The 15,910-nt window shown below is 35.4% G+C and overlaps 1 protein-coding gene and 1 long non-coding RNA gene across 6 annotated transcripts in view; one reads left to right on the top strand and one right to left on the bottom strand.

Annotated features, from left to right (window-relative positions):
- The window catches only part of LOC132909865 (uncharacterized), a 133,898-nt gene that overhangs the window by 113,229 nt on the left and 4,759 nt on the right, over positions 1-15,910 (top strand). For 4 of the 5 annotated variants that reach the window (XM_060965009.1, XM_060965008.1, XM_060965012.1 and 1 more), the window contains 7 exons: positions 2,843-2,977; positions 6,270-6,434; positions 11,805-11,939; positions 12,786-13,055; positions 13,367-13,741; positions 14,308-14,730; positions 15,287-15,587. In XM_060965009.1, coding sequence (XP_060820992.1) covers positions 2,843-2,977; positions 6,270-6,434; positions 11,805-11,939; positions 12,786-13,055; positions 13,367-13,741; positions 14,308-14,730; positions 15,287-15,587 — 1,804 coding nt within the window. The remainder of the gene's footprint in view (positions 1-2,842; positions 2,978-6,269; positions 6,435-11,804; positions 11,940-12,785; positions 13,056-13,366; positions 13,742-14,307; positions 14,731-15,286; positions 15,588-15,910) is intronic. The other variant, XM_060965010.1, reaches the window with a different exon arrangement.
- Positions 5,698-7,680, bottom strand: LOC132909923 (uncharacterized). The gene is made up of 2 exons (XR_009658645.1): positions 7,365-7,680; positions 5,698-6,493 (listed from the first exon to the last, which is right to left on the bottom strand). It is a non-coding gene; the product is annotated as an uncharacterized LOC132909923 (long non-coding RNA).

The raw sequence follows: 15,910 nt of genomic DNA, 5'->3' as shown, positions 1-15,910 counted from the left end.
TGTGTACTCCTACTTATACTCTATTTGGCTTGCACGCGTTCAATCGTATATACCCAAGCATAGTGTGGAAAAGAGTTCGCCAAAATTGGCAATTGATGACTCTTTATGACCGAAGACGTTCGCAGCGAACGTTTCGAAATTCGGTTCTAGCTCGTTCCTTCATTCATGTCGAGGTGATATGCTGATTAGGGTAAAGAAACGGATCGCTCGTACGATCGTTTAAAAGTACGAGGATTTCGTTCAGGTTGCCGATCTGATTTACATACATGGGATTTGCATACGTTTACGTAACGGGAAATTGAGAGTGCGTAGGCGTTATGAGTTTCCTTTTGTATTCGCCATTCGGGACTTGATCCACGGTGGAACAACTTGGTGCTGTGTTTTCGTCAATTCTGCGTTTGTTCGTGACGCTGGTATCGTACTTTGCTGGTGAAACAGTAACGTCGCGTTGAAAGTAATATAGTATTTGACAGTACAAGGTGGTGGCGTGAATTAATATTTGTACAATGTATTTGTATTATGTTTTCTGAGTGGCAATAGAATTATTCTCGTGAGGTAAAGTATTTGCATAATATGTCATATATCCTCTGTGATAATATAATTATTTTTTTTTAAGACGTAAAATTAATTAGAATTTTCCTATAGAATTTTTAAAAAACTATATAGAATTTGTAATTTTTCTCGCGGCAATTTTAAACTTCCAGTCCTGTTGCAAGGGCATATTTCAATATTATTCAGGATATTTAAAAAACTAAATTAAGATTTGTATTGAAGCATCTTTCTAATTAGGATCTACAACCTTATACATTTTGATATACGGACATTTGAGAAACAACATTGATCGACCGCATGTCATTAGAATATTTTAGAATATGTTGTAATTAATCGACATAGTCTTTTTGAATAATTGAATACAGTCAATTGACGCGTACGAATGTTCCGTGAAGTTGTATGAAAATTAGGGTACAGGGAAGAAAGAAAGGTGAGGAGAACCTGTCGCCAAAACGAAGCTACTTTAGTATGGAAATTTGTGGAATTCATGAATAATAATAAATGACTTGAAAAAATTAGTCTTTTATATGGCTACCAAAAAGCGGAAAATTTATTTCTTTGACAGGGCCTACTTTACCCACGAACAGTTTATCTCTTTCCTTAAAAAATTATTTCCAACTCGAACGATTAATTATTATCTTTAACTTTCGATTGTAAAAGATAAATCGCGTTGAATAACAAACGAATGTTAAAATGTTAATTTTGTGCACATAATAATTTTATACAGATTTTAATTTTTTATCATAATCAATCTAGCAATTCAGACTCTAAAATTTGCTATCAATTTGCATAAAATTTATATACTGTTCGCACAGTCGCGATATCAATTTTATAAATAACGTTGCACAACATTGCCTATACTTTTATGACATTTGTGCCGTAATTGTTATCCGATGCTGCAGGGCAAAAGTTTCATACGATATTACACAATATTTCTTCATGCCTTGTGACCAGTGCATCTTCTGCATCGGTAACGCGATACGTGTGTCCTACAAACAGAGATATTTACACAGTCTTCGCGACACATGGCGGGCTCTTTGCTACTGTTCATGTCCTATTCTGTCCACGAAGCGACTGGTCTCTTGTCTCGAACGTTCTTATTCATCAGAATGTTCCATCGTTTAACGCTATGTCACCAGAGAATTGAATACTCGAGTTAATGGTAGTGAAACTCTTCGTCATATAATATGTTGAAATACTTACAGTCTAAAGAAGAACGTCTCTTGATTTAATTTAACGAAATTATATACTGTAACACTTTACTCAAGCGATCGTTGTCGCGTTACTCATCATCCAGGCTCTCTTTGATAATTTTTTATTTATTTTTCACATGTAGGTCTTTTCCAATACTCATATGCAACGATTTATTAGTAACATACAAGTAATTACATCATAGACTGGCTCTGATGTGCACAATCGTTTTATTAAGCTTTTCAATTATCAATTATTTTTCACTTGTAGGTCTTTTCCAATACTCATATGTAACAATTTATTAGTAACATACAAGTAATTACATTATAGACTGGCTCTGATGTGCACAATTGTCTCATTAAGCTTTTCAATTATCAATTATTTTTCACTTGTAGGTCTTTTCCAATACTCATATGCAACAATTTATTAGTAACATACAAGTAATTACGTCATACACTGGTTCTGATGTGCACATTCGTCTTTTCAATTATCGTATCATCACAGCAACAAGCATTCGCCTCGATCGTCACATCCAAGCGAACAAAATTTAATTACATTTAACAATAACATCACAATGAACAGTAAAATACACAAACAGATACATTATATAAAGGATCATACAAATAGCACATTTATTAGCCATACAAAAACTTCTAAATCATCAAACCCTTCATTGAACATCAAAATCATCTTAGCCGCGATCCTCTAACGACTCCGACCCATTCACTAACGTTTCCTCCACGCATCGCGTTAATCCTCCAAAGCAGTGAAACGTCTGTTACCTTGAGCCACTTCGACAAGCAACCACAAAAACTCTATGGGAGTACGACTAGCCATAAAACGATTCTTTTCAACGACACAATAGCAACGTACGTATACTAATATCTCGTTAGCTCGTGCCGCGTAATATCCTAGCGAAAGGCTAAGGCGATATGATCCAAACAGACATTGGAGAGACGCCATTAATCACTGAACGCGTTAAACAATTTCTCGAGCGTGTTTCTCGAAGACAAAAGCGACCGCCCTCACCCTCTCCTTCTCGAATCCCTATTTTCCGATCGGTTGGCATTAAATTCGTTCGTCACCTTGTCTGTTACAGGACCTTTTCTCGCAGCTGCAGTTTTCGCAAGAGAGCGCGCTGCCGCCCGACACGCTGCGCCGCGCTCTGGCCGAGAGCTTTCTCGACCAGCAAAGGTTCCAGCTCGGATTCATGGACGACGCTGCGGAATGTTTCGTAAGTGGCGATTACCTAGTTCCCTTTGGCCTGTTACGCGCGCGATAGGCTAAGCTATGAGCCGAGTTGAGAGTTTGAATCTAAGCGAAACGAGTTCGCAATTTACTTGTACACGGGCGCTTTGCGATCTTAATCCTTTGGAGATGCGAATCATTTCGGTATGAAGATCAAAAGGAAAGCATATATTTCGTAGTTTTGATACGGAAACAATTTTCAAATTAATGTTGATCAATAATAAAATGTTACTAAAATTGTCATTGTTATTCGTAGCTTTTTGAGGTGAATTTCATGTACTAGAGGGATGAGGGTAATTGAAAGTCTGTGAGGCAAATCGTGGAAAGAATTAGAAAACGAAAAAAGGTGGGAGGATTTGGAGGGATTTTATTTCAGGGTGGATATGGAAGGAAAGTTAAGGGATGAAACGAAAGGTGAAAGTAGCTGTGATTACGTTGCACTTTTGAAGTTTTAAAATCTGGAATCGTTGGAAAGGCGTTTTTTAATCTTCTGTGTCTTAACTTTTGTAATACGATTATGAAGATTTTGGAAGATTATGAATTCCGAATAGGATTATTGGCGATAAACAGACAGCGGATATTTACATATCTGTAGAACATTGAAATATGTAGAAACATATAGAACGTGCACGTAATATTTCTTCTTTAGATTCTACTTCTTTAACAAGAAATTCTAAAGAAAATTCAAGAAAATCTAAGTTCGCATAAACATGCGCAGCCCAGTTCTAAACGTCCCAGTACCAATGATCATATCCAAAGCCTCGATACTTCTTACAAATCTTACAGCAACGTTTCACGTTGTTTTTGTCCATTCATAAGAACGATTAGCTATTACTAGCGACTATAACGCTGGCAGTCGCATTAATCTTTCCGTTTCGACATTCACGCCGGTGTGTCGCGGTTTCCTTCGATTTTCCAAGTGGTTTACGATCCTGAATATTCCATCCTGCAAACCAGTTTTCCCTCTCTGTTTCTCCTCTGTCTGCGTAGTCTGCGTACTATACGCAATGGCCAGGTATCGCGGATTGCCGTAACGTGTTCGTAGGTGAGCCTAAGCAAATACACACTCGCTGGTGTTCACTTTCTCGTTTACACCGGAGTCACGTTTAGCCGGCTGCCGTTTGTACGCGTGCGTATGTCGACACGCAGTTGGAGCTGGATAAAATGAATGTAACGTCGCGAATGCAGTCCTCGGGTATAATAAATGTAAAGACTCGACGAGCATGCTACTTAGCTATCTGGAGCGTTCTAGACTTCCAAGTATCCATGCTGATTGGATTATGTTTCGCGGTCAGCGGTAATTAAGCGATTCGATCGTGACACTGACGATTTAGAGTCCCTGGCCTTCGAATATTCGCACGATAAATTTCGAATATTTCAATAATTCCATTTTTTCTAATTTCATTAAATTATCAGATCTTTCGTGATAAAGAACAGAATCCCTTGAATTGAATTGATTGAAAAAGGACTAGCAAACGTATCGATATGCTGGAAATTTTTTACATCTTTTTGAAAGACTAGAAAAATAAATAAAATTATACTTGCATAGAAACGAGCCAATTTATTTATGCGGAGATTAAAGGATGCTATAGAAGAGTTTGCGGAGAACGAGTTTAGGTACACTTGAGTAGTTCTATCTATCTATCAAAGTTATTTTGTTGCAGTCATTTGAACACGAATAGTAGATCCACTATTGAAAGAATAAATAACTAAAACGATGGTTATCCGCCTATTGCGAGAACGAAACCAAAGCCGTTAACATATGCATGAGGGAGTCAATGTCAATAGAGAAGTAGTACAAGTACACTTTTTCCTACAAACGTGACGAATATAGGAAGGAGACATACAACATCCATATTCATTTAGAGGATCTTGTTAGTACTGTTAGTACTGTTAACATGCAAGTTTTTTCATTATATCAATCGATACAGTATATGTTTCGAAGTTGAAATACACAAAAATGATAAAAATTGCACATTTTTATATGACATTGTTTTAACTTTTTACACTAAACTAAATAAAAGACAAAGATTCATCCTAGTCTATCTATGTCATTATATGGATTAGGGATGTGTATTCCTAACCTACCTGTAGATCTGCAAATAGTAATTATGCGAAATAACTATCGACTAGAAGCTACAAGCCCCATAAATTGTGTCGTGTGACAGACGAAAAGGTGTAAATTTTAGTTACGTTAAAATGTATGCACTTATTGCTTGTTCGCAATTCGCAACATTAATACTCGCTAGCTAATTTTCTTCTACCAAAGGATTAAGATTGCTTTTTGTGTAGTAGAAAGCGCGTTGTAAATTCTGTTGTTAAAAAAAATTATTATTTACAGTCTCGATACGAGCAATGTGTAAGAAATGTTGCAAAATGGAGTCTGAGAGTTAATTTAGAACCGCATGAATTTTAACCGTACTGATCATCCCATTACTTATATCTTTGGCTATGTCTTTAAATTTCCAATACGGAGCGCTTACGTTTCAAGACCTGCTGCCGTTTGACATTTGCCTAAATTTACGACTGGCTTTATACCTCTTCCAGCAACAGTACCTCGAAGAATGACGCAGAGAAGAATATGATAATATACGACGTTCTATGCGTGTGCTTCATGGGCTTGCGCGGTTACTTTTTATGATTTCGACTCACTGCTTTTTAGCTTTCATTTGGTTAGGGTTTTGATATATTGATTTTCCACTCGAATTAATATATTTAGCTTTTATTTGTTAATAGTCACGCATACAATGCCATTAATTCGGCTGTTATTTTACGCTATTTATCTATGATAAACAGAACCGAAATATAAATCATTTATTTGTCGAAAATTTAATCTCTGTTTCTGCAAAGAAATTTATTTATTTTTAAAAACATATTCACAAAGTTTTGTTCTGTTTTTTTCTCTTTTTTGAAAAATATGAACGCTAGCTATTTATTCAACCAATCAAGTCGAAACATTCACAGAAAATAGAATGGGTGTTTATTTTAAGAGATTCGCTTTATTCATTGTTCTAAGAGATTCGCAAGGAGCTACTGACAACAAATTGATTTTACATAAATATCTAGTTCTTTTATATAGAAAAAATTACAGTTTTTTACTGAACGGTTAAAAACAGTGTGATACATCAAACAAGTATAGAAATGCACATCCTGTTACTTACGCTTTGAAATTACAGTAATCGATGGCCGATTACCAAGGACTCTTCTATTTCTAGCGGTGTATCATCGAGGATACGATAATAACGGGAGACATATTTACGGGGAACGTATTGTTTCAGGAAAACATTCTTCTGCGTATACATCTTCACATAGCCAGCGGAGAGGCGGAAGACATGTGCAGCGCGAGACACTGCGTGCCACATCAGAAGTTCGCCATGACGTTGGTCGAGCAAAGCGTTTGCGGAGCTTGCGGCGCAACCTCGGAGCCTCTGCCTTTTACACAGGTCAGTTTAATCGCTGACACTTTCCTCAAAGAGAATCGATGTTTCCAGCGAACCGCCCACTGAACAAATAACGACCGAAGCTTTAGTTGCAATTAATCAACTTTCCAGAGACTTTTAGTTAAACTGAGATTTACATAATTGGATAGAGTTGGAGATGGAAGAAAACTTCAACAGAGAAGCGATTTTGGTAGATGAATTTAGAGTTAAATGCTTTTTCAACATTAGAATGTTTTAATTTCTAATATGTATCTGGATATTAAGTATATAAAGTATATCTACAGAATTAAAATCATATACTGAAAATAAATTGATTGTGGTCATGCTTGTGTGAGAACAAAAGCCAACATTTTTAGTAATTGCATAAAAAGGAAAAAGTTTGTAATTCGTTGTTATCTTGAGGAGCTTGATAGTTCTAATCTCAAGTAATTATAAACTAGAATTACGAATATGTATGGAAAGGTATAAGATAGAAATAACATTGACAGTTTTTATGTTTAATGAGCAAGATATTTAAAATCAAGAACCTTCAATAGTTAAGATCTATTCTTCTACAGGCTAGGTAATGAAAATCTCTTGTGTACAATTGTAATTTTATCTCATTCTATATCCTTATTAATTTTTAGAAAATATTTGAACAATAAATTCCTCAGGATTTACAAAAACAATACAAAAACCTACAAAAGAAAAAGGTTGACTTCTTGTAGACATACATAAAAAAAACAACAATAGTACTACAACAGGTAGTGTCTTCACAATATCCTAATTATATTTCCAAGTCATTCTTTTCATAATTCGCAAGATCACCGACAACAATTTTCTCCATCATCACTTCCCTTCGATCATTAGGTCATTATCATCGACCACTCGTCTCTAAAATTCTCTCTCCGCATTTAAAAACACGACATTCATTGCAGGCACTCATATACATACGTAATGCAGAATCTGTCGATAGCGTGCGGTTCACGGAAAACGTGTTTCTTGCGAAACGTTCCATTACGTTTCAAGGATAATCCAGAGAACAGTTTCCTCTTTCGCTCCAACCGTCCGATCCATCTGACCGTACGATATTTTCTTACCATTCAACGTTACTTTTCTCACGTAGCCTACGCAGGTGGACCCATAGAAAAGATCTAGAGAAAAGATATGCTCAGGTAGACCTTTTTAAATTTAGGGCTTGGGACAGGTTAGAGTTGATTCGTAAATAGAGGAAGGAAAATGTAAAGATAAATAGATGGGGATAAGAAGTTTCCTGAGAATCAGGTTGAAAATTTGGAATTTTAGACGTGGAGTGGGATTTTTAATTACATAGGTTCTAGTTTCTTAATTTTTGTAGTAGGAATTGGAATTACTATGATCGCTAAACTGTTTCTGGAATTTTGTAATATTCAGTAATTCCAATCATTATTTTTTTAAATAGTAATTTTATAATGTTTTAATAATTCTATGATATTTCTATTGTATTACAAACTCAAGTAAAGTAACGGAACGTAAATAGAAGTTTGTTTCACCTGCTAGATATTATAATTAATCTTCTGTTTTGGATATATTTTATATTTTTCCATGTTATACGTATTCTGTAAAGTTTTAAACTTTTCAATTTTCCAAAAAATACGTAAACGCCCGCAGAGATGGTTTAGAATTCGAATGAGTTTATTGGTGATATTGGTTTATTGATAGTAGAATCCCATACAGTCCGTACTTATTGTGTTTCTGTGAAAACGAGGCAATCGATGAGTTTGAAGGTGGCTCAGGTATTTTGGGCTGATAAACGGGGGAAGCAAGCGGAAGTTGGCCCCTTTGGCTAGGTTTAAGCGATTTAAGCGACTTAGCTAAGAAACCTAAGCGCGTCGAGAAACTGAACGAACGATCGAGTCGCGCCGTGTAAACGGATTAGCCGATCGGAATTTGGCGGCTCATTGGTCACGAACGACGAGCAGGAAAGGAAAGGGATGGATTTTGAGGGTGGATTGGAGGATAATGTTTCGCCCAGTAAACTTGCAATATGATTGGAAGGGTCTAAGAACACTTGGAGTTGGTAATGATCTGTTCGATCAATCGAAGGGATTGTAATTGATGTGAAATGAGAATTTGTCGTAGATTGGAATTAATTACTAATTGTTGGAACTACTACTTTATATGAAAAAGGGTTAATAATGGAGTTAATGCTTAATTTCATGTAAATAATTATATTTCTAACCTGTGGTGCCAAAAATTAGGGAATGAAGAAAAAAACTTTCGTATTAATTTTTTCTCCTATTTGAAGAATTTTATAAACAAAGAATTAAATCTTCATAGTATTTTACAAGAGAAACAAGAATTATTTAAAATTCAAAAACTTGAATAAGAACCATTGAAATCTGTATAATTCCTACTATTTTATTCAAATTTCCTACTATTTATGATCTTTAATATTATATGTTTATTCCAAGTCAGTTGTCTGTTGCACGAGCACAGCTGTTACGCTATCGAAACAAATTTAACGAACGTAACATTAGGCGAACAGCTTGACCAACATGCGCAAAACGATAATTTTTATTACAAGAGAAGAACCGCAAGATTACAACCTATTAGCAGAAACCGCTGTATGATTTCTTGTTTCGATCTTATTATAACCTTTTTTTTCAATATTAAGAACTTTTTGTTTGGTGAAACTAGAGGAAAACTATGGTATAAAGGTTGGAAGACAGTGTTAATTAACGAGAAAAATGAATTACGGAAAAGAATGTCGAACAACAAAGACCAGGGAAAAAATTATTTCTTTTTGCCCTAAGTTTCATGGTTTTGCCAGATTTAATCACCGTAAACGTATGCCCCTGCAACTGTTATTGCGTTTCTCATAAACTGCCCCCTTGTTCGACGAGGTTGATTATTTCCGCCTCGACGAGGAAAGTGAAACTCTCGATTATTCCTCTCTCCGTTCTTGTCACTCGCATTCTACGCTGGGCTATTTGCAACCTTTGCTTCACTCGAAAACTTGTTCGAGTTAAACGCTTCCGCTTATTTATGGAATAAGAAATATGGTTGTTAAATTGTTTCCATTATGCGACAGGTGTATAGGACAGGTTAGATAAGGAATTAATCTCCATAGATTGATTGAAATAAGATTTTCTGTTGCATAATGCATGCAGCATATTGTTTCTTTCAGTATATTTTCCTTAAAGGCCTAAAAGCTGACCTTAATTAATATAGGGAAGACTTTCTTCTTAAAATTTATTGTTCTATATACAAAATGTACAATAATACAAGTGGTAAATTACGAATAACCTTACTTCGAATATTTTATATGTTTTAAAACGTTATATGCATTTCGTACCGTTAAATTTCCCATAAACATATAAAAATTCCCGATATAATAATTCATAAGAAATTATTATTTTATTAATTTCTAATTTAAACGCCTTCATTGATTATGAATGTATTAAATGAATTAATACAGAACAGTGGAAGAAGCGGACACAAAAAGTTCTTTATCGTGGGAGTGAATACATATCTCACGGTGTATGGAAGAGTTAATTAAATTTCTAGTTAGCAACATGGAATTAGTTGTGGCAAAGTTTCGATAAGAAGGGAAGACCGAGAACGCGGTCCTGAACAAATGCAATAACGAAAGTCGTATTTCGTTCACGGTACTTCGTAATTACTCCGTTTCTATGATAAAATTATATAATTTTCTGGGAACTTCACACTTCGTTGTGCTTTCATCGTACGCCGCCTGTTTTCCCTTTCATTAAACCAACCCGGGTGATTAAATTCTTTAATCTGTTTCCTTTCACGAGCTATAGAGCTTTTCGCCTTATGAAAATCATGTTCTTAACTCTGTAACTTCCTGCAATAACACTCATACTATTACGTCGCACTTGATTACGAAATTTTCAAGACTTTAGTTTACGATTTTAGACACGATATATTAAGAATTCACGATATATTCCATATATTTACATTCACCAAAGTGTTGCAAATGTTGCAGATTTGAAACGTAGTAAAATTAATTTCAAGAGGAATTTTTTCAATAATTTTTTAAATAGAAACAACAATAAGAAATTATCGAACGACCGCCCCAATTTATTTCCTACTAAATATATATAAATAAATATTTATGTACGTTAAATAAATTCTACTTGCTGTTAGACAAAGACCATTAACCGCGTACGTTATCTAAGATAGAATCTTCCTCTGGCATTGCAAAGGAAAATCATATCCAAACCATACTAAATCGAGTTACAAGAGATAAAATCCGAAACTCATTGAAAGATTGAAACTTGCATAATATATCAGGACAAATCGAATTAACGTGTTTCTTAATCTCGTGTTCAGAATAAGAAGAAAAGTGGACGTTTCCTAATGCAGGGTAGGAACAAAAGCACGATCAGAGCGCATTGTGAGCATAATCGAGCACAGGCCACGAACAGCTCACGTGGGTGGAGTTGGTTCTCCCTTCGTATCGGCTGTTGTCGGCTGTAATTGTAAAAACGCAAAACTCATTGCAATCTGGTATCGGTCATGGCCGATCGCTTTTACCAGCTGGCTACTATTCAGACTCGATGGAACGTTGTATAACATAGGAGAGAGCATGTATACGAAACTTTTACTTTGTTAGAGAATAATAGATGCAAGAGTGGCATAGATCAGAAATTGTTATTAGATATTCTGTACAATATTCGACAAAACAATGAAAAATTTCATTTGTTGTATAATCATTAGAATAGAGAATTTATGAATAGAGAATTTTAATGTACAGGAATAGGCGAAACGTACATGATACGTGATACATCTAAAGTACTTGTTATGGGAAGTAAAGTACTTTATCTATCTAAACCAGAGAAACTTCTGTATGGCGAAAGAAATCTCTGGTTAAGTTTCTTTTTTTTTTGGTTGTGTTCATAAAAATACAAGTTTGCATAAATGCATATTAATGCAGATTAATAATCATAAGTAAATCAGGTTTAATTGGAATTTTGGTTTCTATAGTCAACATTATCCATCAAAGGTCATCATGGCATGAATGAAAAAGAAAATTGATTTTTACATGTATTATTCGTGTATTTATACTATCACATAAATTTTCACAGAAGTGTATCTATTAAAATAAAGGTTTATTCATAAAACACATTTATTATTAAATCAGCAATTCAATAGTCGTTAGAACTAATTGTAGAATTTAATATTTGATTCATTAGCACAAATTTTCACATTGATCATGATGAATATTCTTATTTCAATATTAGCAAAATGCAACATCTAATTTCAGTTACTAATACTCGTCATTTAAATCCGATATTACTAACGTTTACTTCTTTTTCGTTTCATTTAGTTCCAACAAATCATTCGTCTTCCTAATACACACAATCACGAACTGAAATTTGTTTCCAGATGGTTCATTACGTGTCAGCGTCGGCACTGACGTCGCAAGCTCGACAGACACCTCCGAATTCGCGAAACAGTCCGGATCTCTTCGGTCAGCTCTTGCGAAAAGCCGGAGGCATGGGCGACATCAGGGACTGTCCGGTGAGTAATTTTGATTTTCACTTAAAAGTCAACTTTCTTTCTACATTCACGTTTTTACAATTTTATGAATCATTTTATCTCGAACGATTCACAAGTTTGTACTTTAAAACAGTTCCGGTGATTCGCGTTTGATTCATCCGTCTGACGAGATCAGGTACACTCTCCTTTGGCCTTTCTTGGAAATAATATGCCGCGGACTTTCTCTTTGAAGTGGAACGATAACTATCGTTCGAGCGCCGTGGGCTATTTGGTCGGTCGTATGGAGAAGCTGCGGATTCAGATGGAATCCGATGCTACCGAGAAACTCTGTCATTTGCAGAGATTTTTACGACAGAGCAATTAATAAATACTACGGGTCGTGGTTAATAATTATAGAACGGACGATTTAAAAATTAGACCAATCAATCATTCACTTTTATAATTGCTGTTGTAATAGTTACTGCACTTCCTTTGCTTTGTAGTGGATTAAGATAACGTTAAATAATATTATAATTAACATTATGACACATAATAACTACCTGTTTTGATATTTATGTGTTTATTAATCTAACCAACTACCGCGTTGAAGCATTCATAAATTAATTATCAAGTTATTTGTTGGCGAATTTTGTATTTATTAACTAACCATATCGGTCTACAATTTGATAGTTATTATTTTTAAAAATTTAATACTCACCAAATAAAATGTAGAATTTCAATCGAAAAGAGTTTCATTTTGAAAAGCATGTAAATTACTTTCAACCAGAATATTCTAATAATATTCCATTTAAATTTTTTACCATCCAATGACAAATGAGGACTGTAATTACAAACAGAATTACGAAATATTTTATTTTCTATTTGTAGAGCTCCTGTGGTGCGAAAATCCAAATCTGTCGGACCCTGATGAACCGACCGGAAATCGTTTCCGTCGGAGTCGTATGGGATAGCGAACGGCCGTCGTTGGAGCATATCATGGACGTTTTCGCAACCGTGGGAACGTCCCTCAGATTGAGCGATGTTTTCCACAGTGTAGTGGACTCTCGATGGGGTGCCTCGACCGTGCACAATCTCGTTGGAGTCGTCACGTATTACGGGAAACACTACTCCACCTTCTTTTTTCACACTAAACTGAAGGTTAATAATAGTATAGATTGCACGATACACTCTCTTCATTATGCAAATGGTTGACTTAATTCTCGTTTACGGAGAAACTAATCTTTGATACCGCACATATAAAGTGATTTTGCAATTTAAATAGAGCATAATTATCAGAATTAATATGTGCTTTTTAACGAAACATGAAACTGTTAGTATTAGTAGCTTTGATGTTGATACATATGAAATGTGTATATAATGTTGATTTTCGAACGAAGGTACAGATAAATAATGTTATTTCTTAGCGATTTCTTCGATCGATAATAAAAACTTGCGTCATTTTGTCTCAGGTATGGATTTACTTTGACGACGCAACCGTCAAAGAAATTGGACCACGGTGGGAACAGGTGGTGGAAAAGTGCAGAAGAGGCAGGTATCAGCCGTTGCTTTTGCTGTACGCAACTCCTGGAGGAACTCCGGTGAATACGGAAAATGCCCCGAAAACCGTGACGCCTTTTCCGAACGGAAATGGACTGAAGACACCCCCCAAGAATAATGTTCGACGATCGATCACGCCCAGCCCGGAAAAACCATCGATCAACAGTACCGCCAGACGTGCCATCACACCAAATCCTGATAGTCCTCCTCACCCTTACACACAACGCAGGATTTATAGTGATTATCAGAATCTGACGGACATTCAGAACAACATCTTTGGAAATCAGGTAACTTTTCAACTTTGGTATACGATATCGATCGCTATATTATTAATTATCCTTAATTAGAGATGAATAGTCTATTTATTAAATTACAGTGTTGTAGAAAAATGGTGTGATATATTTATCTTATTCAATAATTTTGTCTAATGGAAAGATCTTGATAAAGCCTCCTTTTTTTTAGAATTGAAAGTATATAGATACTTAAATGTTGGAATATTTGAAAAATTTCTATTGCATTATGATACTCGAATGACTATCTAAAGTCGAATGGTCTACAGTCAGACTAAATGTTGGATCGAGATTATTTAATGAATCATTTGCATGTTGAATGATTGAGACGAAGGAGTTGAGAAGAATCCTTAATTTGAGAACAATACAAATATAAATAAATTTTATAATAAAATCTGTATGCTTCCAGATATTAAAAGGAACGATCGTATGAATTTGTAGAAATAAGATGTTCTTACTTTTGCAATAAAAATTTGACTCTATTCCAAAATATATTGAAACGTAAAAGATGTCAATTGTATTTTCGCGATATAGAAGAAATATATTTCCATTTTCTGTTGAAGGGTGTTGATACCGTGGATGGAGAGGCGGAATCCAAGTATATCAGTCGACGTGCCGTGGAAAACGTGATGCAACAGCAAAAGAAACAGCAAATGCAGCTGACACGTAGTCTAAGCGCAGGATCGACACCACAGGATGCTATCAGTATTCCTGACCACTTGAACGTACCACGGAGGCGAGATTCTGGAAACTGGTCTGGTGACCGGAACAGTGCTTCCTCGAGTTCCTCCACTACGATGGATAATCCGTATTTGTACATCGTCAATAAAATGCAGAGGAACTCGGGTGTGCCAAAAAGCCCGACCAGCAAATCTGGAGAACTCTCAAGTAGTAGCAGTGGCCATTACGACGCTGGATACGACTCGTATTCTTTGTCGTCCACGGATAGCCTTCCGCTCCAGCAAGGGCTAAAGCATAACCTGCAGGTGCGTGTTACTCTCAACAATATTGAAATAATATTAGTAGCAAAAGCTATGGACTTGGCAATAATAGATATAAACCGTGTAACTGAAAATAGTGCAACAAGAGACATTACTGTACTGTGAAAAAGGCTATTTCTTTGCGGAGGATGTCATAGAAAGGATGGTACAATTGATAAGATGATTTTTGGCGAAAAATTAAATCAAAAGTCCTTCACACTTCTACTCATCAATATTATCTTCTTTATTATCGCTTATTATTATCGATGTATATTTGACAAGTTATCGGTATTGTCTTGTTTTTTTTTTTTAATTTTAGACATCTTATATGTAAAAACTTTGTTCTTACTTTTGATTTAGTTTTTCATAAGAAATCTGTTTTTCACATTGTATTACCTTTCTAAAATTACTCTGTGCAACTCGACTCGTAGAATCTTGTCAAGTTTTCCTTTGTTTTCAAGTTCCTATTTTTTCATTATATTAAATTTATCTGATATTTTCTCAATACCGTAATATTATTAACGAAAGGGAACGTAGAGTTAAATCGATTTACTTAACATAGCTTGCCCAGATTCCGGAAGGTTACCAAGCTTCCTCAGGCGACGACTGCGAGCGCCTCTGCAAAGAAACCGACGCACTCTTGGACAAATCTCGAGCTGCTGAGGACGCGGGCGACCTCAGCACCGCGGTAGCTTTGTGCAGTGCAGCCAGCAGCAAAGCTAGAGCCGCCATGGATGCACCGTACAACAACCCTCACACTATCAGAACAGCAAGGATGAAGCACAATACTTGCGTGATGAGGACCAGGAGTCTCCACAGAAGAATGTTGCAGGAGCAGGCTACAGCGAATGGAGAGAAGGAAGGTACGCAACTAAGAATATTTATAATTTTTAACTGACGTGGGGTAAAATTTCTAGAATATAATAATTTTCTTATTTGAAGACTGTCTATTTTATTTTGTGCATTTGGTTTCATTTTTGTTAAATATTTATAAGAACTAAACGGCAGACTGAATGAAAACTGATTTATCATCATTAACTTTTAAAAATTCAAAGAAAATATTCTCGGTAGTGTAAGAAGGACCATTGATCCTAGGCTAGGATTAAAAAAATGATAGGATATTATATTGTATATAAAATCATCTAGAGAATTTATAAATCAATCCATAACACGTATAAATATATAT

Source organism: Bombus pascuorum, chromosome 8 (assembly GCF_905332965.1).
Source record: "Bombus pascuorum chromosome 8, iyBomPasc1.1, whole genome shotgun sequence".
In the NCBI taxonomy this organism is placed as follows: domain Eukaryota; kingdom Metazoa; phylum Arthropoda; class Insecta; order Hymenoptera; family Apidae; genus Bombus; species Bombus pascuorum.
Note: the sequence above shows the minus strand (reverse complement) of the source record. Positions and strands in the feature narration are given on the sequence as shown.